This window comes from Pseudopodoces humilis, chromosome 9, assembly GCF_049639895.1.
Source record: "Pseudopodoces humilis isolate 2021_Gansu_Grassland_sample_001 chromosome 9, ASM4963989v1, whole genome shotgun sequence".
Lineage (NCBI taxonomy): Eukaryota > Metazoa > Chordata > Aves > Passeriformes > Paridae > Pseudopodoces > Pseudopodoces humilis.
Genome location: NC_142208.1, coordinates 32834510 through 32857618, shown reverse-complemented (window position 1 = coordinate 32857618; position 23109 = coordinate 32834510). Strand labels below are relative to the sequence as shown.

Here is a 23109-nt window from a genome sequence, read left to right as displayed (position 1 = left end):
CGAGCCTCTCCGAGGGCCGGGGGGATGCGGCGAGGGGGGCCCGCGGGTACCGCCCCTGAGGGCCGCGGTGGGCGGGGCCCCGGTTCGAGGGCGTCCACCTATGGGGAGCCCCTTCGCCAAGGGGAAGTGCCGGAGAACGGGGGCGGTGGCTGCCAATCAGCTCCGACAGCCAATCGTCAGGCGTAATTTTGGTGACGTCAGCCGGGAGGGGGCGGGGCGAGGAGCTGTTACGGTGGCCCGCGGCCGCATCCGCCTCTCATCCGCGGGCTCCGGCACCGGCAGCACCTCCGGCACCTGCGGTCGCTCTGCACCTCCAGCAGCACCAGGTACGGCCCGTCCGGCTCTCGGGGGCCATTCCTGCCCCTCTCCGGGCCACCGTGCCCCAGTTCTGTCCCGCCGCAGCCGGCCCCGTCGGCAAGGCCCCGGGAGCGCTGTCGCTGTGCGGGGAGCGGGGGAGGTGACAGCCCGTCCCTTCCTCTGTGCCTGTGTCAGCCCCGCCAGGCGATGCCACATCCTTGCCTCTGCAGTGTCTTTGACCGTGGCCTTGGCGGGGAGATGGCGAGCTGGATCTGGCATTTCACCGCTGGGTTTATTGCTTTTCCTAATTTTTTTTGTTTGTTTGTTTGTTTTGCTGGAGAAAAGAAGGCTTAGAGGGGACCTTGTCCCTTTCTACAACTCCCTGAAAGGGGACTGTAGCCGGGCAGGGATCGGGCTCTTCTCCCAGGTAACAAGTGACAGGACGAGAGGAAACAGGCTCAAGCTGTGCCAGAAGAGGAAATACCAGGAGGAAATTCTTCACAGAAAGGGTGATTAGACATTGGAAGGAGCTGCCCAGGGAGGTTTGGGCTCCCTGTCCCTGGAGGTGTCCAGGGAAGGCTGGGATGTGGCACTCGGGGCTCTGGGCTGGGGACAAGGTGGGCATTGGGCACAGGCTGGACTCGGTGATCTCAGAGGTCTTTTCCAGCCTCGGTGATTCTGTGATCCTGCAATTCTTGTCTGCCAGCCTAGGTCCTGAGCTGTTCCTGCTGGTCTGCACAGGTAGCTTGGCATGTCCACACTGATACCCCCCCGTTTGTCCCCTTGAGCCTTCACCCCTTTGATTCAGCTGGTGGAGGCTGCAGTGTGGCACTGATTCCTCTCTGCTCCATCAACATGAACCTGAGTGTTTTCATGCACTTGACAATATCCCCTATTTACCTTGGGGTGTTTTTCAGTGTCAGGTACATACAGCCATTCAATTTACCTGTGCAGTCTGCAGGCTGCTGTCTGGATAATCTTGCTCAACAGCTGAGCAAAGCTGTTCAAGTGTTTTACAGCTGTGTTTTGAGTGGTTTTTCTGTTCTGATGCAAGACCTCTTCCAGTTGGTGCAATTCCTTGGCTTCTGATTCCTGTACTGCCTGCTACAGTGCACGATCATATTTCTCACAGTTGGTAATGAGCTTGATTTTATTTCATTTTGTTTGCTTGGGTTTTTTTCCTTATTTATTATTCCTCCTCTTTCCTGATATTTCTGTTCATCTTGTTTTGCTGATCATCAACCCCAAATTTTCCCCTTCCTTTTAACTCCAGATTCATCTGTAATTCTCAGTTTTATTCAACTTTTCTCCATGTAATCTTCCACACCTTGGCTAAAGTGATGTGGCCTCACTTAGCACAGTTTTCAGGGCAATTCCTTTTATGGAGGAAAAAGCCCTTTTAAAAAAAATCTGATGAATATTTTCCAATATGCAAGAAGTAAAACAACAACCTCAAACTGGGGATCTGTGATCCTTCTTGCAGGGAGGTACCTCTGATATAAAGCAGATAAGCATTTAACTTCTTTGTACCTTTCAATTCAGGAATGTCTGGAAAATCTCCAAAATATAGAAACTTGTGATAGAATTACTGCTCTGCCATGGAGGTGTGCCAGGGGCCAGGATGTCACAGGCCAATTACATTTTAGGGGTTGAGCAGGTTGAAATTTTGAGTCATCAATTTTTTTTCTTGGACAGAGAAGTATTTGTCTTTTTTGTTTGCAAAATCCTTGTGTAACAATCTTGAAAAGTATTAACACAAAGGGCTAATCTTTAACAGCTGGAAACATGCCCAGAGTTGTGCAGTATTCATCTCTTGCTGGAATGGAGAATACTGACTCTTCCTAAACACTTAGATTTTGGTAGATGGAGAAGAAAGTCTTGGCTTTGGTTAGAAGAGAGGAGCAGCAAAGTAATACCTGAGGAGTTTGCTGAAAGAAATGCCTCTCTGTTCAAGGCAACACATTCAGGGTGTGGATTTTTTCCAAAATAAATTAGGGATAAATCCATGACTTAATATTTCTGTCTTCTGCAAACAGCCTGAAATAACAGCACCCTTGTGTAAGCCATCCTTGCATCCTCCTGTTGGTATTTAATAAATGTATTTTTGGTAGGTTTTGCAGACTGCTTCTGTTAGGTGGTGCAGCAGTGTCCAGGCTACTCAGCTCTTCACTTTGCTGGGGAGTGTGTTACAGGGAGGCTGCATTTGATAAGCAGAGCACTTGTTGTGATCTGTGATCCTCCTCTGGGGATTAAACCTTTTGCCAGTTTTGCAAGTGTGATGTTCTGTGAGACCAGAAACCTGAGCTTTGGGAACTCTTGGCTCTCTGCTGTTCCCTGCTGTGGGAAGAGCTTCCTGAAACAGCTTTTCAAGTGCCAACTCACTCCCTCTTCTCTGGGAAGTATCTTTATATCCACTGAGGTGCAGGCATGGAGAACAAATCAAAGTGCATTTGCCTCACGAAATCCTACCCTCAGGTTATCCCTAGATGGTGACAATACAAGATTTTGTATTCAGGGGAAATTGCTGGGAAAATAGAGTGCTCTAATGATCATTAATATCTGACAAATTCTTACTTTCCATCTATTTTTTGATCACAGAATCACAGAATGGTTTGGGTTGGAAGGGACTTTAAAGCTTATCCAGTGGCACTGCCTGCCATGAGCAGGGACACCTTCCACTATCCCAGATTGCTCCAAGCCCCATCCAACCTGGTCTTGGACACTTCCAGGGATAGCCAATATCATGGAAGTTTGTAACATGATTTGTCTGATGACAATCAGGTAGAAAATGGGCATTTCAATAGAACAAGAAATTTGATGAGCTTAACTTTAACTGTAGTTAAAAATACTGTAGTTTTCTTTTAGTGAATCAGAATTTAAGGTGCAGTGAAAAAGGAACACTTACAGGAAGAATGATGTAAGTAGTTCACAGACTTGCTGAGTCACACAGTTTAGTTTTCTTTCTGTTTCTGTAAGTGTAGGGAGTAGAAAAAAAATCACTTGTTTGATGTTAATCCCACATTAATTTATACTTCATATAAGCTTTCTTGGCTGAATTGCAAAATAGTTGAGGAACCTGTAATCTTGGCAGTAAACTCACTTCAATCATGTCAGACATTTCTTCTGAAGTGTTCTTAGTGCTAATTATTAACTTGCTTTATTTTTTTCCCTCCAGATCTGTATCAGAACTCCTGAAGTCCATCATGCTTTCCAAGCTAACCCGCTCCCAGAACCTTGCTGTTCTCTGCCGAGGCCTTCATTCCTCACTGAGCTCTGCTACCTCAGTTGCTCCTAAAAAAAACATTCAGGGGCCTCTCTCATCTGATTTAATCTTTGAACGTGAGGCAAAATACGGTGCCCACAACTATCACCCTCTGCCTGTTGCTCTGGAAAGAGGAAAAGGTATTTTATTTAGCTTTTTCCTGGAGGTTGTGGGGTGTGTCTGTGTAGGGTGAATAAGATCATGGTAGAATGATTTTGATCTGATTGATTTCTCAGTCTTTATTGGGTTGTTTTTTATTTGGGTGGGATTGAGATAACTGATGAAATAAAGTCAGCTAATGGTGGATTAGAGAGGTGGATCATTATGCATAAGGGCACCTGAAAAAATTGTGGTGCCTCTAAAATGATTTAAAGTATTGATGATTTCCAGAATAAGTTGGCAGAAAAATTTTCAAGCAACTTAATTTCTTCATTTTTTCTGTTACCTTGTGTGGAGAGGTTTAACATTAGTGTGAACATGAAAGGGTGCACTGGAACCCTCTCTAAGTCCTTGTGGGCTGTTCATATATTATCACTTAATTTAAATTTTCTCTGGCCTTTAATTATGTTTGAGGATTCTTTTTTTGTCTTGTGTCTTCTTTTATTTTGTGTACTGATCATAGGCTTGTTTTCCCAGGTGTTTATGTGTGGGATGTTGAAGGTAGAAAATATTTTGACTTTCTGAGTGCTTACAGCGCTGTCAACCAAGGCCACTGTCACCCTAAGATCGTGGATGCTCTGAAAGCCCAGTCTGAAAAACTGACCCTGACATCCAGGGCATTCTATAATGATGTCCTTGGGGAATATGAGGAGCTTGTCACCAAAATGTTCAATTATAACAAAGTTCTTCCAATGAACACAGGTAAAGAAATACTGTGTTTCCATTTTGTTCTTGTCCCTGAGATTCGAAGGTTGTGTAACATTTTCTGCTGCACTGATGGCCTGTTTCATGTGTAAGACTGATAATGGTGCTGTTTTATGTTTTAGGAGTGGAAGCTGGAGAAACTGCCTGTAAACTGGCTCGGAAATGGGCCTACACTGTGAAAGGAATTCCAAAATACAAAGCTAAAATCATTTTTGCAGGTATGTAAAGTGCATGTTATGAGTTGAGGACTTGAGGATCTGGACACTGGGTTACTGGGAGGCAGCCTGAAGTCACAGGGGAAGAACATCCATGCTCTTTTAATCACTTAAAATGCAGTGCTTTTTATTCCTGACTTGTTCCTGCATAACTCTTTCGTGGATTAACTCCTCAAACTGGTGTCACTTTTCTCATAGATTACACAGTAGAGCTAAGCTGCCCTCTTGGCTTCACCTACCATGGCTTTTGTCCTGCATTCTCCAGGCTTTCCGGAAATTGGCATTAACCCAATAAAGTCATACTGGAGCACTGATCATATAATAAAAATAAAAGCAACATTGCTAAAGTAAATAATGAACTTTTATTCTCTGCTGGGATATTTCTTTCCTTTACCTGCCTGCCCTGCTTGGCTCTGTAACTTCAAGGAGAAGTTACCAGGCCCTGAAGAGACTTCTCTTTTTTTTTAAACAAAAAAAAATTTAAAAAAATAAAATTAAAAAATTTATTATATTTAGTATTCTTTGGTTACAGATAAAGCAATTTTGTCAATACTAGTTTTGTTTAATGGTTCTGTATTTTAGAAAACATTCCAGAATAAAGTTTACTATTTAAATACTGACCTTTTTTTTTGTAGCTGCAAATACTATTTTTAACTTTTGGTATATATAGTAGCTATAAATGTCATTAGGCAGCATTTATGAATTGCGGTGCATACTTGAATTTTGCTTTATGATTTCTGGAAATTAATAGAGATTTTTTTTGTTTGTTTGTTTTTTTCATTTCTTCTGGGAATTCTTTCAACACATATTTCTCCTTTTTTCTCTTCTCTATACATTTAATTTTGCTTTTCAGACAACTTTTAGTAAGTTTTTTCTCATTTTGATAAAGGGGATATGCTCCCCATTTTGGCAGAAAAAAAACTCTTTTGCATAACTAAGAAATGACCTTGGACATCATTTTAAAGAGCTTTACACGGACTCTGCTGGATTGTGAGCTGTGAAAGCATTGAACCCTTAGTCTTATTAGCACCTTATTATTGATTAGTGAGTCTCTTGTTTTAACTGAATATTAAAATGAGGATATGGTTGTTTTGGTAATGGGCATGTTGGCTCCTGGACATTTTAACTGATGTTTCTAAACAAAACAGTGCAAATCACAATCTTTTTAGATATGTAAAGAGGTTCTTCTGGAACTTTGAAATGCACAGAATTATATTTTCTGATTTGGGCTTATCGACAGCTTTATTTTTAGGACTTAAATTATTAATGGTGTTTCTTTTCCCCCTACATTTTATTGGCAATAATTGCATTAAAGCTGAACATTATCAATAAAAAGATGTTATTTGAGTTATTTTCAATTTTCCAGACTATTAACGAGACTTAAGGAAATTATTTGGTACACTTGTCCGATCTTAGAGTATAATTTCCTTTTGGTTTTTGATATGTGCTTTTGATACAGCAACAGACTGTATTTATAGCATCAATACAAAATGCTGACAATTAGGAGGATGCTAATATCTTGTTAGATAACCCTTAAAATACATCACCAAATGGAAAGTGTGATGTCCTTTATAATTTTCTGGCTTGTGGTCAGTTTTGTAACAATTTCTCCCCCTTTTTTTTCCAGCTGGCAACTTCTGGGGCAGGACAATGTCAGCCATCTCCAGTTCTACTGACCCATCCAGCTATGATGGCTTCGGACCCTTCATGCCAGGATTTGAAGTGATCCCATACAATGATCTACCAGCTCTTGAGGTATTTGACAATTTCTTGTTCTCTTGTATGAAATAATTTTACAATATTTTGCTCTTTGGTAAATAGCAAGGAAAATCAGAAGTTTATAGTTTGAAACATGTGCTTTGACATTAAGATATCTGTAAGTAGATGTAGATAAGGAATGTGTTTGTTATAATTACGTATAGAAAATGTTGCTAAATTCTGCTTTGGTTTTGATTTTCAGTTTTGCTTTAGGATATGAAAGGTAAACTACATGATCTGTTTAATTTCCCAGCCACCTGGTCTAGTGGAAATGTCGCTGCCCATGGCAAGAAGTGGGATGGGATGAGCTTTAAGGTCCCTTCCCACCCCAACCATCCTGTGATTCTAAGACTAGAATTCACTGCAGTTGCAAATATTTATTTTCAACTTCACAGCATCCTTAAAACCATGCCAGGCTGCTGTTTCACTTTTACAAGCTCCTGAAATGCTAGTGATTCCCAGTATTTCCCTGTTTTATCTGAGATTAATCCTGTCAACCTGTTGGGGAGGGCTGACCTTGACTGGGTACCATTTCTGTGAGTAAAAATCTCTGTACCTGTTGGGCCTGCAAGTGATTGGGCTTTGGAGATTGAGGGATTATAGGACAGAGCTGCTTTTCTCCTTGGAGCTGGGTTAGGGGACACAAAGGTCTCTCAGTGGGTTATAGCTGCAGTGTGGAAAAGCTTGTTCAGGTTTGAATCTTCATCAGGCTGCCCATGGTGAAAGGCCTGCAAGTATTAATGCCTTCATTAGAGCTGAATTCATGTGGGGCAATGCTGAGAAAAGCTGTAGTAAATTCCTGCTGGGAATCACTAGATCTGCTGTGCCTCATGGATTTCTAAACCTTTTTGAACTTGATAGTGCAGGAATGTACCTGTGGACTTTGCTTTAAGGTAAAATTGTTCTGGAGGGGCTCCGTGCTTTTTCTGTTTAAGGGAAGAGTTGAGCAATTGTTTGTAGTGTATGAACTAATATGAAACTCAGGATATTTCTGAGGTGATTTCTGAACTGATCTGATAAACTGCTTGTCTGGGTTTGCAGTTTGCAAGGTTTGTACCTTCCCAAGCAAGCACAGCAGCTGATTTTACCTTGCCAACACTGACAAAGCATTGGAACTGCAGTGGCACTCAGAGACAGCTGCCTGACAGGAATGCTGCTCTTACCCTTTGATGAAGAACACCAGCTAGGTGCTAGGATCAGGTTCTGCTATGTGTATTTTCTGTATTTGACCTGAGTAAAAGCTTTCTCTTTTTGTCTCTCCTCTCCCTGTGCCCAACATTGCAGCGGGCCCTGCAAGACCCCAACGTGGCAGCTTTCATGGTGGAACCGATTCAAGGGGAAGCAGGTGTGATTGTTCCTGACAAAGGCTATCTCACAGGAGTGAGGGACCTCTGCACAAAACACAATGTGAGAATTCACTTAACATTCAACATACACACTGTGTTTACTGGTGTAACTTGTAAGGTCAGCCTTCTATGCAAGGCCTAGAACTTTATATACTATTTAGTAATTCCCTTTTCTTTCAGTGGAATAATGCAGGGATACCTCTTGTGTTTCCTGGTAATGCATGACTAAAAAGCACTTCTTAGCAGTGCACATTTTTCACTGTTTCTTACTATTGTCACTGATTTAAGTTTCTAATTACTATTCTTCAACTGGATTTACTTAAAATTAATTTAACTTCCAATTTCTTTTCTGTATTGTAAGTTTCCAGTTACCATGGCTATCCAGGACCTTTGTTGCTGATGTGCATAACTCCTACCAAGAACTAGTAACAATAATGGGTCACAGAATGAAACACTGAGGAAAATGGTTATCAGGGATCTCTGATTTAAATATCAGTGGTCTCTGTTCCAATAGAATTCAGATTCCTAATTTGTAAGTGCTACTCATAATTCTTTCCGTATCTTCAAAGGAAGACATTGACGTATTATTAATAAAGATGTCTCCATTATTGCTGTGATACCTCAAAAGAAAATTGTGTTGTTGGAATTGGGTTAGGAATGAAAGTAATTCCCTGTTCTGATCTTTTTTCTCTTTAAAGGTTCTGTTTATTGCTGATGAAATACAGACTGGTTTAGCCAGAACAGGGAAAATGCTGGCTGTTGACCATGAAAATGTGAGACCTGATATAATTCTTCTTGGAAAGGCCCTTTCTGGTGGCTTATACCCTGTGAGTACCACAGAAATACCAATGTTTTAAAGTAATGTCAAAGTACTCAAACATTTGTTGAATAATGTTGGGTTTTTTTCCTTAGTCATCAACACTGAAAAGCCAGTTGGAAGAGCAATAAATCTGATGTTTGTTGTACTTGGAAATTATTGTTTGCAAGACTAACTATGATTTATGACCAGACAGTCCAACTTGAGAGCAACATAATAAAATAATGAAATACCTAATACTACCTTTATAGCTGAACAACTGATATTATTTCATTTGTCTGGCATGCCTGCATGGCTGATTTTATCCTCTTGGATTGACTTTAATTCCTGCTGATTAGGCTGGAAATTACAATGCCTTGAACTATTTTGGCCAACTAACAGGATTTCTGAGTTAAACCAAATATTGAAGCTTAAACTCTTGAAATAATATTCAGTTTGGAGAAATTCCCCTCAGCTGTGATTGAAAGTTGTGTTACCACTCTAGCTAAGTGTATTTAAGGGATTAATTATGGGATTGTCAGCTCTGCTATTCTGTACACAGTGCTGGGAATGTAAATGTAATTTATCACCATAGGCTGAAAATTTCCTGAGCTCTGAGAGGAAAGTTTGCTTCAGAGATATTAAAGCTTCCTGTTCCAAATATGTGAATTTTCTGCCCTTCCCATTTTAGGTCTCAGCAGTGCTGTGTGATGATGAAGTTATGCTGACCATCAGACCTGGTGAACATGGATCCACATATGGAGGAAATCCATTAGCTTGCCGTGTGGCAATGGCAGCACTGGAGGTTTGTGTGTGGAGACAGAGATCTGGAATCTAAATTAAAAAGGGTCTCATGATCTTAGCTTAAATAAATAATATTATTTTTCATGCTATGAGTAGAAATCTAGCTTTAAATAAGATTGGAAATTTGGTGGTGGTTATCTGTAGATCTTAAAACAAATTTTAGATTTTTTTGTTGGAAATGCGTCCCACTTTGTGTTCTTATGATCTTAATGTCTTAAACATCAAAATAAGATTTATCTAGGGGAAGTTTCAAAGCAATGATGTAGATTTGGTCAAACACCTTCACTAATTTCATGATAACAGTTTGAAATTGGCTTATTTTACTATATCAGCAGAAACTGCTGCTCTGTGAGCTTGAGAGCAAGTATGGATCTCAAACAGAAACTACAACATCCTGTCCAGAAGGTGCAATTCAATTATTTTGTGATTGCTTAATTGACTCCAGTGATGCAGGTCACACAGAAAACCTCATCACTACCCAGTACTCAGACTTGGACAGATTAAGAGCCTTTAGAGGTTTACTGTTTACTTGCAAATAACAGCAAACAAAGAGCAGTTAATTCAGAATAAAATTTCAAAGACACTATTGTTTCTTGTAGACGTGAATGAGTGAAAGCTCAATACCAACCTGCTGGGACTTGCAGCCTGTGAAGGGACACTGTGGCTGCAACAGCTTTTGTGTCTCAGCAGGTTCAGTGTCATTATCCATCCTTCCCCATGTACATAAAAATGCAGTGCCCTTCAGCTGATTGTAGATCTGACTTCTCTTTAGGTAATTGAAGAGGAAAATCTGGCAAAAAATGCAGAAATAATGGGTAATCTGCTAAGAAGTGAGCTCATGAAGACTCCATCTAATATTGTAACTGCTGTAAGAGGAAAAGGCCTCTTAAATGCAATCGTAATCCGGGAAACCAAAGGTGAGGAAATAAAATCAACTGCACAAACACAGCATGGGGAAGTATTTTTCAACTTAGATTGTAGGTAGGGGATGGCATGTAGACATGATGTTTATGTTCAGAACATGGCTATAGCACTGTAGTACCCACTGAAAATTGATTGAAGTTACTGTGTGCCATTAAAAATAGGGTTTTTTAACTAAGAAAAGCCAAACAATTGTTTTTGAAAGTATTTGAACTCTTTTATGATTTGATAATGTTCCAACCTGATGGTGAATCTGCATCCGAACAAATACCTTTACCTTTCCTCTTTGGAAAAAACTGTCCACATCTGGAACACCAGTTCCTGTCAGATTATGGGAGCATTGGCTGGGATTATTGTTTTCAGAAGAGTACAATGAATACAGGAGGTTACAAAGAAGAAGAAAGTTAATGATGGACAACAAGTTTCTAGGGAGTAACACCTTGAATTGTATCAGAAATCTGAATATCAATGTATTTGATCAAGGGATAAAGTGCTGCAGGAAGGTGGTGTCATTTTCCATGATGATGTGCTGAAATCCAGGTTACAGACAAGGTTATGGTTATAAGTCCTGTCCACGTGTCCTTACCTCCTCTTCGCATGGTTCCCCTTTTAAGATTTATTTTAAAGTCTGAGTGCCAGACAAGCACTGAGCTGTGAAGGAGCAGAACTCTGTGTGCTGAGGCAAAGCAGTGAGGCAAAGGGCAGCTCTCGAGCAGCGTCACTGCAGATTCCGGAGAGCTGCTCCGAGTGACCTCTCCCTTTGTGACCACCCTGCATCACCTCTCTGCCAGCTGGCAAACAGCACCACGTGCTGCAGGTGTGACACCTCTTCTGCTGTGCTGGGCATGTCCTCAATGTGCTGTTGATGTTCTGCCTCCCTCTCTTTGCAGACTACGACGCCTGGAAGGTGTGTCTGCGGCTCCGCGATAACGGGCTCCTGGCCAAGCCCACGCACGGCGACATCATCCGCCTGGCCCCGCCACTCATCATCAAGGAGGATGAAATCAGAGAATCCATTGAAATCATTCACAAGACCATCCTGTCTTTCTGAAAACATGGCTCTTGCAGTCTGCCTGCTGACTGGTTCAAGGGGGTGTGTTGAAATGTGTGCGATGAAGGCCTGCTCTTGAAACAAGCATCTCTCATTCCTTTTATCTAAGAGGACTTGACTATTCAAACATAGCTGTATCTTTAAGTTATAATGGCTCTGTAGAAAATACAGAATGATTTTGAAGACTTTCCAGGCTTGCAGTACTTGGAAATAAAATTCTGTATGTACTGATCATCTAAGTTGGAATATTTATGGGGAGGTACGTATCATTTGTAAGTCTTGGCCAAAGTTTAAAGTATGATTTATATATATATATATTTTAGGTTGCCTTGCACTCTTATATCATTCTCCAAAATATTGCATTTGGCAATTTTTGCCTCTCAGCAAGATGTCTGTAGGATGGAAGCACTTATCATTGTGGGTGAATTTGTGTTTTTCACGTGCAGCTTGAAAAAAAATTCTAATGCTGAAGGTTTGACAAACTGGGTGTTATGCTGGTGAACTCGAGAAGCATCGAGCTGTGTTCTGTGTATACAATATTTTGATTGTATGACAAGAGATGCTGTTTTCAAGCCTGGTCTCAGTGTTTGGCTTTACAATCTTGTAAAATAGATCTGAACATTTAGATCTGCTTTTACTGTTATAAAACTTTCTGTCATCTGGGTGTTCATATTACAACATGTTTTGCATTGAAAAAAAATACATTGATGTGCAATGAAAATACTCTGAGTCTTCAAAAAGAGCAAACCTCACAGCAATTTGGAAATTTGTAATTTCTCTTAGCCGGTTTTAGCTGAACTAAATCCTGATTAATCACGCAGTGCACAATGTTCCCCTTGCTGAGCACAGGGGTTAAATACAGTCACATTCTCACACTGTGAAGTGGTAAATAATTCTTTGGGTTTTGGAAGGCACCTTCATTCATGGCAGTGACCCAGTGCGGTGGTTGGAGTGCAAGAACGTTTTCCTTCCCATGCTTTGGGTAGCACAGAACAATGTGGGTGAAGTGAGGCTGAGCTTCACTTGGAAAAGCCTCGTTAAGGCGGCAGTAGGATTGTTACCCTTAGGGACGGCAGAAATGGCTGCGGATAAGGTGGAGGAAGCAGTCGGGGTCGGGAGGAGCAGCCCCTTGGATAGCGGAGGGGTGGGAAGGTGTCGGAGGGAGAGCGTGGGCTGAGGGGGCCGGGAAGGCTGTGCCCGGCGGGCTGTGCGGGCCGGGCGGGCTGTGAGGACCGGGCGGGCTGTGCGGGCCGGGAGGACCGGGCGGGCTGCGAGGGCCGGGAGGGCCCGGAGCCTGCCCAGGGCTCTGTGCCCGCCCAGGGCCGCGGCCAATGGGGGCACTGCGGGGCGGGCACAAAGGGCAGTTGGGCATAAAAGGAGGCTGCCCCCTTCAGAACCTTCCAGAAGCCCTCACGGCGTCCGCCGCGCTGCCGTGGGTCGGTGTTCGGCAGGGCTTCCCCGGCTCCTCTGTGGGTACCGGCCTTGGGCAGGGTGCTTTTCCGCACATTACGGATAAGATAAAAAAATGCAGCAAAGTGTTGCCGAGGAAGTTGGGCGTTTCTGAAAGGGGGCTTTACAAGGGCAAGGAGAGAAACACACCTGAGAGAAGACAGAGTAAACAGCATCAGCTGGAGAGCTCTCAGAGGCGCAAAAGGCAAACCTCCAAAACCCCCGTGACAGCACAAAAGTTCAGTTTTAGAACTAAAAGGCAGGCAAGGATGAAAGACATGCTGAGGTGTGTTCCCCTGCTCCTACTGTGCCGCTGTTCGCCCAATTGCCGGGAGCTGCTGTAGGGCAGAAGATTCCAGTCTGTGCTTTAGTGCTTCTCTGGCCTCGCTGTCAGCAAATGCCCTGCCACGTGTGTGTCCTGTGTGTCCTGCCCCTCAGGCCACAGAGTATTATTTTCTTCTCTGCAGCAGCCACATACATGCCTAAAGTTTGTGGTTGTTCTTGTTTCAGTTCTTACTCCTTTTCTGGTTAAAATTCACTTTCTTTTCCCTGAGAAGGAGCCGTTTTCTAGAGCCCTTGCTGCTGTGCAATTCCCTGCTCCCCCATGCCCTCGCTAATGCTGGGAAGAGCCAGTTGAGGTCACAGGGTTTGGGTGCTGTATTGTAGTTTATGCCCAGTATTGTGGAGGATTTTTTGGTTGTTGAAAATGGTTTTGAGGTACAGCTTCGAAGCTGCTCCCTCCTTTTTAAATTCGTGTAATAAACAAGAATTGTGTATAAAATTTTGTCTCTTGCTTTACTCATGTGCAGTCTCTGAAAGTACTCTGCTGTGATAAATTCGAACTCAGTTTCAACCCACTTTCTGGTTGCGGTTTTAATAGGCCAAGACTTTTCAGAACTTGAGAACTTTGTCACACCATTGTTGCGTCTCTGAGCTTTAATTCATCTTCTAGTTGCTTCATCAATTTTTTTTGCAAGCTTATGAAAATAAGAGTATGTGTAGCCTTTCCCAAGAGAAGTCATTCTAAATTGCCCTTATTTAATGATGGGATAATTGAGTTTTCTGTTTTAACCTGAAAGCTCTCTGGCCCTTTTATGTAAGTAAGGATCAGGGTGTGTGTCTGGAACCAGAGCAGACAGAGGGTTTTGATGATTTGGTTTATTACAGTTCAGTGCCAGAACAAGTACAAAATTATATATATTATTTCAGAAGTGAAGACAGATAACAGGACGTCTCTTCTTAGACATTATGCCTGTCACCAGCTAACCTCCACTTCAGAAACGATAAAAACAGTGTTGGCAGCTGTTCATGAGTTAGGTGGTGGAGCTGGATGGCCAAAGGGAATGTCAAAGTTCTTCTGTGCAAAGTGACAAAATGATAGGCTATCAGAAAGCTCGCCTGCCTCTGGAATGTTGTGTTTGTTTTGGGGGTTTGCTGTATCATAGAAAGTGGTTTTTGTGTCTTAAGGCAATCCTAAAACTGGGATTTGGCAGGTTGTCAGTGCCACGGTTTAAACCTGTCGAACTCAAATGCTACTGCTTGTATAACTGACGTGCTTGTAAAACCTGTCTGTGCTTTTGTTGTCTGGGATCTTAATTAGCCTTAGAAAATTCCTTCAGGGCTTTTATTCCCAAAAAAACCCTGTAGACAAAGTGCCCTTACCCACTGAGTGCCAGAAATCCAGTGCTCTGGGGTTTGTACTTGTTCCAGTGATTGCTCAAGTGGAGGTAGCTCAGCCAAAGGCTGGTGCTGAGCAAATTTTAATTTGAAGGAGGCCAAACTGAAAATAAGTTGCAAATTAGTGTAATACACACACTGAAATGTGCAAAGAAAGTACATGTTTTATGAAATGAGTTTGGTTTTTGCATCATAACTTTGTAGGGGGTGAAAAAGTGAGAAGTGCAATCTCAGAGAATGCCCTTTCTGAACCTTCCCAGTATTTTTTTTGTTTGCCTTAGATAGAGATGAAAGTATGGAAATAGCATTACTTTTTCCTGCTCTAACCAAAATTTATTTTTAAAAAGGCATTTGAAGGAGCTCTGTATTGCGTATCCAGAGGGCTTAGTTTTCTTTAGCAAGGGCTGTACAGCAATAAAACTTTTTTAAAGGCACAAATATGTATCTGCAAAATGTTGCTTTAAGAATTCGGCTGTAAATGTTTAATCTGTCTCCCTCATATCACTTACACATATTTTTTGTCAAGTAGCTTGTGATGTTTCTTTAAATCAGGTCTATGAAATGCTTTTCTAAGTGATTAGTGACCCTGCCTTCAGTGCTGTGCAAACACATGGAGGTAATCCAAGCACCCCAGAGCCAAACCAGCATTCCAGGGGCACCCAGGGCAGCCCTTGGCTTCACTGGGAGCTTTGTTTGTGGAAATAATGCCCAATTGTGCTGGCACCTGTGCACTTTGGCAAGGGAAAAGCACCTGGGTTTTGGCATGAAATCGTTAAGTATACATACTGGCATAAAAAGAAGAAATTACACTATTTGTGGGTAAAGGCAAACCAAGATTTTAAGGGGACCATGTGAAACATTGAGAGGCAAGAACCACACAGTGAACAGGGGGAGATGGGAAAACATACAATGCAGGGTTTCCTTTTTCCCCCTTTCCTCCTGGCAGTCTTAGGAATCATGCTTGTGACATTGTCCTTGACCTGGGTTCTTTTCAGCTACAAAACCCATGAATCTGTGGCATCAGACAGTATTTTCTAAAGTTCAGTAATCTATTTTGGTAATTTTTAATAGGACCCAAGTGCCTGGTGGTCATGACTGGGTAAGGAGCTGCACATCTTGAACCTATTAGAATTTTCCATGATGAAACAATCTCTGTTTTGTCTTTTAACAACAATACTGGGGGGGTGAGCTGAGTAGAAAAGCAGGCCTTAGTTATTTATTTGATCTTTTTAATTTGTTTTGTTTTGTCTGTAGATGCTTCTTCATCTTCTCCACCCTTTTAGCAGCAGGTGGAGCCAGAAGCTCAGCTTTAAACATAGAGTTTACTGCTGGGTGGAGAGTTTTCGGAGTTTGGGAACTCCTGGGGGCTTGCTTTTGGGCTGTGACACAAGCTTCAGTCTCAGCTCTGGCTGCTGTATCAGTGCATAACTTTTGCTGTACAGTCCTGTGGCTAATCTTGAAGGCATTGTTTGAAGAATTCTCTCTAGTGTGGCGAATACCTAGCCATTCTGACTGGTAGGGACGAAGGGACAGCTGAGAGGGGAAAAAAAAGAGGCTTTTTTTCTCACATCAATGAAGTAGAGCAAATGAGAAGGTGATTTGAGACAAAATTTTAAACAGACCTTTAAACTTGTGAATTGCTTTCCCTGGGCCTTCCTGTTGTGTTTCCATCCTCCATGTGAGGCTTAAGCAGTTGGAGCTGCTGTATTTGTGCGGTGAAAAGAGGTGTTTCACTGAACATTCCCTCAGCTACTAAAGCAGAAAAGGGAAAAAAGTTTCTGGATTAAAAATCCCTTGTAGTACCCTGGTGGGAAGCTGATGGAGCTTCTGTGTTGAGCAGCACTTGTAAGAGGTCTTAAGGGTCACCAAATGCTTGAAGGTATTAAGATTTCATGGCAGTATTAAGGTTGTAAAAGACCTCTAAGATGATAAAGTCCAACCGTATCGCTTTTCCTGTCAAGCACGGGGGAGTAATTGGGGCCCTTGCAGTCGGGTTGCTCAGGGCTCAAGGAAGAACAGCTGGCTTAGGCCATGGGTTGGAATGCTCCTTTGTTGTTAATTTCCAGTTGAAGTTGTGCTTTTCATGGCATTTTTGAGGCAGCCCAGCATGCTGAATGTGCTGTGGTGCAGATAAGAGGTGACCATCAGAAATCCTCTGCAGTTGTTTCCCTTGAAGCTTTCTGTCCTCCTGCTTGGGCTTGCTTGGGGAAATCCGAGCAGAGATGGTGCTGTCTGGAAAATCCCCAGGCTGTTATCGGCTCTAGTCCAAACAAATACGGGTAGAAAGCAACTCCTACTCATTCCTGTATAAAATCCTAGTAATTTGCTATGATTTAGGCTGCAGAGAAAGCCTCTCAAGAGTATTGACCCTTGGCATAATGCGCAAACCAAACAAAGGCCTGGACCTTGGATGAACTCCCAGATCTTCCCTGGGTCTGACACATGGGAAACCTAATCCTCAAACTAATACAGTCATTTGGAGGAGCTGTGAAATGAGAAAGGGGAGTAATTACCCTCTAAACACTCAGTTCCCTGCCTACCATAGGTATTTCCAGTAGACACTGAGGCTGCCCTGCCTAAGATGAGCTGTGCTAGAGCCTAGTTTTGTGTAAGGAATAAAACCATGTCTCAGATTGGCTGTCCTAGGAGGAATGACAGTGTACATTCCATCTGGCTCTTGCTGGCAAGATGGTCAGTGCCTGCTCAGTGAAGTATTTGGCAGTTAGGGCTTTGCTGAGGGAGCTTGGGCTCACATGGATCCGGTGGGAGTTTTCAAGTAATTTTCCTTCATAGATCATCTTAAGACCATGGAGGGAGAAGATGCCCAGGAATGCTTCCCTACGTGCACCTGTGTTGGGACAAGGACATCTGTTTTCCAGTATTGCTAATAGTTTTTCATATTTTATCCTTAACAATCAGAAATCATGAAATATGAATCACTTGGTCTTTCAAAAACATTTCTGAATAATGTGTTAATAGAACAGAAACATTAATTCCTGCCCTGATGGAGGCAGGAAAGTGGAGGAAAGCAAACTTGTACAAAGCAGAATATTAGAAGGGAAAAGTCAAAAAGGATAGGGAAAATGAGGTTGTTGTATGAAAACACTGCTGGACTTGTGTCCTTGCACCAGGCTGACTGTTCCTAGAGGAGGCTCTGTGTGTGCATGGACCAGAGCCATGTAATTGTGGCATGTTGTATTGTCTGGACTGCAATAAATGCCAGGTGGTGCTGTACAAACACAGCCGTGGCCTTGCTGATACAGTCCTTGATTCCTCCCTGTCATCTATAGGAACAGTTCCTTCACATCAAGGCTAAAGGCAGTGTGAGAAAGGGACTGGTATTTGCATGCAGCACAGTCTCAGCTGGAGAGCTTGGCTTGGAGCTCCCAGGTCTGAAGTTAACCTTGAAAAGCACAAAAATGAAAACAAGGTTAAAGCCAAGAGGGGGGTGGGTGTTCCTGTGCAGCTGTTGTGTTCAGAGCAGACCATACCTGTGTCGCTAAAGACACCAGGTGACAACAGAGTGGCCTCTCCAAGCACAACTGCTTCTTTACAGTGAAGGAGCTGTTGAAAGAATTGAATTTTGGATGGCCTTTCTTTTTGTGGTCCTCTGGAGATGAACTGGGGTCATACAACGTGGCTAAGGATTGGTACCACTATAGATGTCCGCAGGTGTGAGGTACAGCTTGTTGTGAGGCAACCTGGATGAACTTCATCCCTGGCAGGGAGGGCCCCTTGTGCATTCAGGCCGCTCATGGGGAGTGGGAGGCCCGGGAGCTCCGGGTGCTCAGACATGGATGGGGGTAGCTTTTTTTTGAGCTGAAAGTCACCACTTTGTAATTTACACAGCATGGGTGTGAGAAGGAACATTTTGGTTTAATCTAGTCCTCTGCCCACGCTGTTCTTCAGCAGGCTGGTGGGTGGTCACATGCTAAACCAATAGCAAGTAAATTAAAACAAACAAAACAAAAATGGCTAACAGCCTTGGTGGTGTCTGGGACCTCCTTACCCATACAGAACTTTTCTTGTCTCGTTGTGGCTGGGCCAGCTCTTCCTGTGCGACCATAACATGCCTTGGTGAGCCCGGAACATATGAGATCTCAATTCACAAATGAAGTTAAAATTACTGAACAGAGGGAGAAAAAGGCTTGGGGTGAAATACAGCACTTTTAGAGATGTACTGGTGCCTGCCTTACCTACCTCCTGAAAGAGTCCTGAGGGTCGGTCTGCCTTGTCTTGGCAGAGCTGAAGTTTGGATCTTTGAAGAATGTGGTCTTAGAGTTTCAGAGAAACCTTAGATGTGATAAATATTTATGTAAAGAAAAGTAATGAGAATGTGAAAATCTGGAATAGTTCAGTAAAAGAAAGCACAGCTCACTGAGGTTGCAGAGAGTGATGAAGAAGCTTTGCAAAAACAGAAAGTGCTGGCAGTGGCAGCAGGTCATAGAGCTCTTTCCAGGCTAGTGCTCTCTCCAAAACCTAGGGAGCATAAAAAAATGCGATTCTTTTGGCCAAATGGATCTGGGCTATCATCTCCCACTTCATTCCTTCCACGCCTTGATTCCTTGTTCTAATCACCCAGGCCTCAGAGTAATCTATTCTCTCCTTAAGATGTAGCATGTGTCCGTTCATTCTTTATTAAGGCTAAACAAGCCAGATGTGGAAATGTTTCCACCACCAATGTTGTGTCTTGTCATGGTTTTAAAGCATTAGCTAAAAAATCACTAGGAAACTTACTCATTTCTTGCTGTGAGATAAATGGATTAGAAGACGAGCAAAACAGGCTTAAAACTTAAAAGGAATAAAGAAAGTTTATTAACAAAACTACAAGAATAAGAAACCAGAATAAAATCTCCAGAAACCCTTTTTCCCCACCACTCAAACCATTCCCCATGTTCACATGACAACACAGAGACAAAAAGCCTGGTGGTTAAAACAGTCTTAATTTTGCTATAGTTTTTTCATCAGTCTTTGTAGAGATAAAAGAAGTTCTCTTCTGCCAATCTATGGAGTTTTCCACAAGAAAACCATTTTCTCATGGCTTTCTATTTTTCTGATGCCAGCCACCCGGAAAACTCTGTCATCAGTTCTCTCCTCACATTTCACACCACTCTGAGGTGTGTTATGGGTCGTGAGTCCAGGGGTGTCATTTTAAGGATGAGTTATTCAAAGGAAGAAGTTTTCTTCATCTGTATCTGTGAGCATCTCTGGAAACAGAAGTTTTCTCTTTGCCTCTGAAGGGCCACAAATCTTCAACAACTGTTACTTCTCTTTTTCTGTTCCAGCATCTCATAAGATCACAACTCCTTCACTTTTTGTTTAGATCCACACTTTGATATACTCCATTCCCCCCAAAATACTCTTTCATGAATTAAAGGAGTTTTTTAGAACACTATTATCCATCTCCATAGTTGTAGCAAAAGAATATTTCAGCTTATTAAAGCATCTCTTTATTTCTCTCTTCATCTGAAGCTTAATTCCTTTCTTCACTGTCTTTGCTAGTTTATGTTGTGTATGATATGATATGATATGATATGATATGATATGATGATCACTATCTCTCCTCCCCCTCTCTCTGGAAAAAAAAAAGATTAATCTGCAAGTCTCATCTGGGTAGTGAAAGAGTTAAAATCCTGCCCAGGCTTTGTAGATGGTCCTGTGATCTCTGCTGGAGTGGCGGCTGGAGCTGTCTGCGATGGAAGATTCTTCATGGCTGTTCTGGAGAGTGTGGCCACTGTCTCAGCCTGCTGCAGGTCAATGGCTTTCCTTCTCCTTACTTGGCAGTCTCTGGTGAAACTCGGCAGTGGCAGAAACGACAGCTGAGCCAGGGACTGGCCTGGCCCAGCAGGCCTGCTGTCCAAGGCTCAGTGAGCCCTCCAGGAAGGGGTTCCTGACACTTTCCAGTCTCCATTCTCCCTGGGAACCGCAGAGCTCCGGCCAGCCCCGCTCCCCTCATAGCCTTGTCTGGCCTGGTGGGGGGAGAAGGCTGAACCAAAGCCCTCTTACCTCTTCAAAAGACAGAAACCAAAGAGAACAAGAAATTCCTGGGCTTAAGTCTTAAGGTGGTGTTCACAGGTTGAGCTCACTTTTCAGTGGTCAAAAACTACTGTCGGTTCTCAGAAATGGACAGTTATTGGCCAGGAACCAGTCTCCATCAGTCTCCAGCAGCTTTAACTTCCTTAGGTGTTTCTCTTTGTTTCTTAAATGCTAATCCATCACATATCTTTGTGTGGATCTTATTTTCAGAGCTTAGGTCTGAGAACAGCAGCCAGAGCTTTCCCATTGTGAGGGTCCGTGAGCCAGCATGTCCCTAGATGGCCAAGAAGGCCAGTGGCAGCTGGCCTGTAGCAGCAGTAGTGTGGGCAGCAGGAGCAGGGCGGTGTCTGACCCCAATCCCCCAGTGCAGAATGGAGTGCTCTGTGGGACCTGCTGAGCTGCATTGCCGTGGGTTTCCACAAAGGAACACAGACCTCCTGCAGCCTGCTGTCAAAATGCCACAGCATTGATGATTTACCAGCAATGAGTGCCGAGGAAAGCAGGCCCAGGACTGCCAGCCGGGGCATTTTTCAGTCAAGGGTGGCTGCTGCTGGTGCAATTGATGGGTTTTGAAATGGTGCTACCCTGAGGAGGATGTACAAGCCTGGCCAGGGGCTGCTGGCAAGGCGGAGGCAGCGGGTGCAGCCAAGCTCAGGCGTGTGAATGTGTCCCTGGAGCCGAGCGCTGGCCTGCAGGGACACTGACAGCAGCTTCTCAGGGCCAGCAAGGCCTGAAGGGCACGGCCATGGTGCTGGGTGTCTGGAAAGGCCAGCTGGCAGAGGGGAGGGTGCTGCCAACCGTGAGGAAGGAGATCCCTGTCCCTTCTGCTAACAGTGTCCCAGAGGATGGTTGAGGAAAATGACGGGAAAACATGTTTCTGAAAAAACTGTTAGTGTAAAAAACTTTATTCCTTCTCTATCTAATTTATCTAATTTATCTATCTAATTATCTATCTATCTATCTATCTATCTATCTATCTATCTATCTATCTATCTATCTATTTATCCATCCATCTATCTAGCTATCTATGTTTTTTTCATGGGTAGGGGTGATGAGGGCTACGGGCTGTCAGTTTACCCTGCTGTTGTTGTTTCTCGGACGGCTGTAGGGTGTTTTTGCTCGCCGTTGTTGCCGCCAGACGTGTCTCATCCGAATTGGCCCAGGCTGGGAGCGGTTGTCCTTGGTGGATCCGTGGAAGATCCATGGAGGCCTGTATGGCCGTTTTGGCCGTGCAGGTTGAGTGTTGGCCGCCAACGTGCCCTCAGCCAGCCCCGAGAGCGCCTGTCTGGAAGTGCTGGGGCTGGCAAAGTCTGGATTGTCAGTGGAGGCTGCAAAGAGAGGGGCAGCAGGAGGGTGGTCAGGACAGCCAGGCTGTGAGCAGGAGAGGCCAGTGTGGTAGCGAGAGGCCTCGTGGAGCCAAGCCGCGTGCCCAAGGCCCAGCTGTCATCCCCAGCCTGGCCCGTGTACCTGTGGCATGGCACTGAGTGCTTTGGTGCCTGCCGGAGTCGGGGCCAGCAGAGGCAGTGGACTTGGAGGAGTGGGTGCTGTTTGCCAAAGATGAGCAGCGCTGGTGGGTGCCCATGGCAGCGCAGGAGCCACACAGACAGAGTTGCCAGGGTCTGGAGGAGCAAAGGTTGTGAGGACAAAGTGCCCCAGAGCAAGGGCTGGCCATGCCTATGGCAGAGCCCTTGTTCTTAGTTCCTCCTCTGTGAGCCTGTGGGGAGACAGGTCCCGTTGAGATGCCTGCATTGCTACTTTGGCGGCTCACCCGTCTGCCTCCGCGTGCTCCCTGCCTCCGGGACAAAGGCACGTTGCGGCATCGCAGCGGCCGTGCCTCTGACGTGAGGGTCTGATGTCTGGATCACTGTGCCATGATGGGGGGCTGCAGGAGAAGGAGGGGGAAGAACTGAGGCCAGCTGAGCCTGGGCCAGGCACATGCCGGCAGTCTCTGCTCCTGTGCTGGTCCCTTTTCCAGCTCCTAGGTGGAGCTGAGGGCAAGAGGCACGGGGCCAGAAGGTGGCCAAGCCTGGCGGGGGGCAGTGGCTAGGCTGGCAGTGGGCTTGTGGGTGATGGCTTGTGAGCTGGGAGGAGAGAAAAGCCAACCTCTTGGAGAGCCGGATCCCCACGATGAGCATATTGATCATGAACGGCTCTTGGTTGAGGCAACACGGGCATCGGAAGGCAATGCCAGCGTGCAGAGCCATTCTCTGGATGCAGTGCCGGTGGAAGCGGGCATCTTGGCACACGGGACATCCCATCGTTGTGTAGGAAATTTTGTCTTCCACGGTGTCCAGGCAGATGCTGCAGGTGCTGTCCTGGCTTGGTCGTGGCTGCAGCGCCTGCTGTGGGCGGTGCTCCCAGCAGAAGGACCTGTGAGGGAGATGGAGGAGATGGGCGAGGGAAGGCAGGAGGTGCAGAGTGGTTTGGCTGTGATGGCAGCGTGGGTGGAGGAGGTGTGAGGGAGCCCAAGCAAGCCCTGTGTGGGTTCTGCCCTCATGTGTGGCAGGTTGCTGGCAAGTGTCCCCGTGGGCTCCTCCCTTAGGTGTGCTGTGTGGATAAAAAGGGCTTGGCGATGAAGACGGGGGCTCGGAGGCGAGGACGGGCAGCCCTTACCTGTAGGCCCCAAAGTACTG

The 23109-nt window shown here is 44.4% G+C and overlaps 1 protein-coding gene across 2 annotated transcripts; it reads left to right on the top strand.

Moving 5' to 3' along the window:
* Window positions 1-216: 216 nt before the first annotated feature.
* OAT (ornithine aminotransferase) lies at window positions 217-12196 on the top strand. Of its 2 annotated transcripts, none has more exons than XM_005528829.3 (10): window positions 217-326; window positions 3473-3699; window positions 4196-4420; window positions 4546-4641; window positions 6266-6393; window positions 7681-7803; window positions 8441-8569; window positions 9230-9343; window positions 10115-10259; window positions 11154-12196. In XM_005528829.3, the coding sequence occupies exons 2-10, from the start codon at window positions 3501-3503 to the stop codon at window positions 11312-11314; spliced, it is 1320 nt and encodes a 439-aa protein (XP_005528886.1). In that variant the 5' UTR covers window positions 217-326; window positions 3473-3500; the 3' UTR covers window positions 11315-12196. The 2 variants fall into 2 exon arrangements, with proteins under 2 accessions (XP_005528886.1, XP_014113183.1); XM_014257708.2 differs by lacking the exon at window positions 217-326 and adding an exon at window positions 1356-1432.
* The last annotated feature ends 10913 nt before the right edge of the window (window positions 12197-23109 follow it).

Bases quoted from the DNA above. Each gene is read 5' to 3' on its own strand.
- OAT (XM_005528829.3), top strand. From the start codon at position 3,501: ATGCTTTCCAAGCTAACCCGCTCCCAGAACCTTGCTGTTCTCTGCCGA. The intron at 6,394-7,680 runs GTATTTGACAAT...CCAACATTGCAG, and splicing joins ATGATCTACCAGCTCTTGAG to CGGGCCCTGCAAGACCCCAA. The intron at 7,804-8,440 runs GTGAGAATTCAC...TTCTCTTTAAAG, and splicing joins ACCTCTGCACAAAACACAAT to GTTCTGTTTATTGCTGATGA.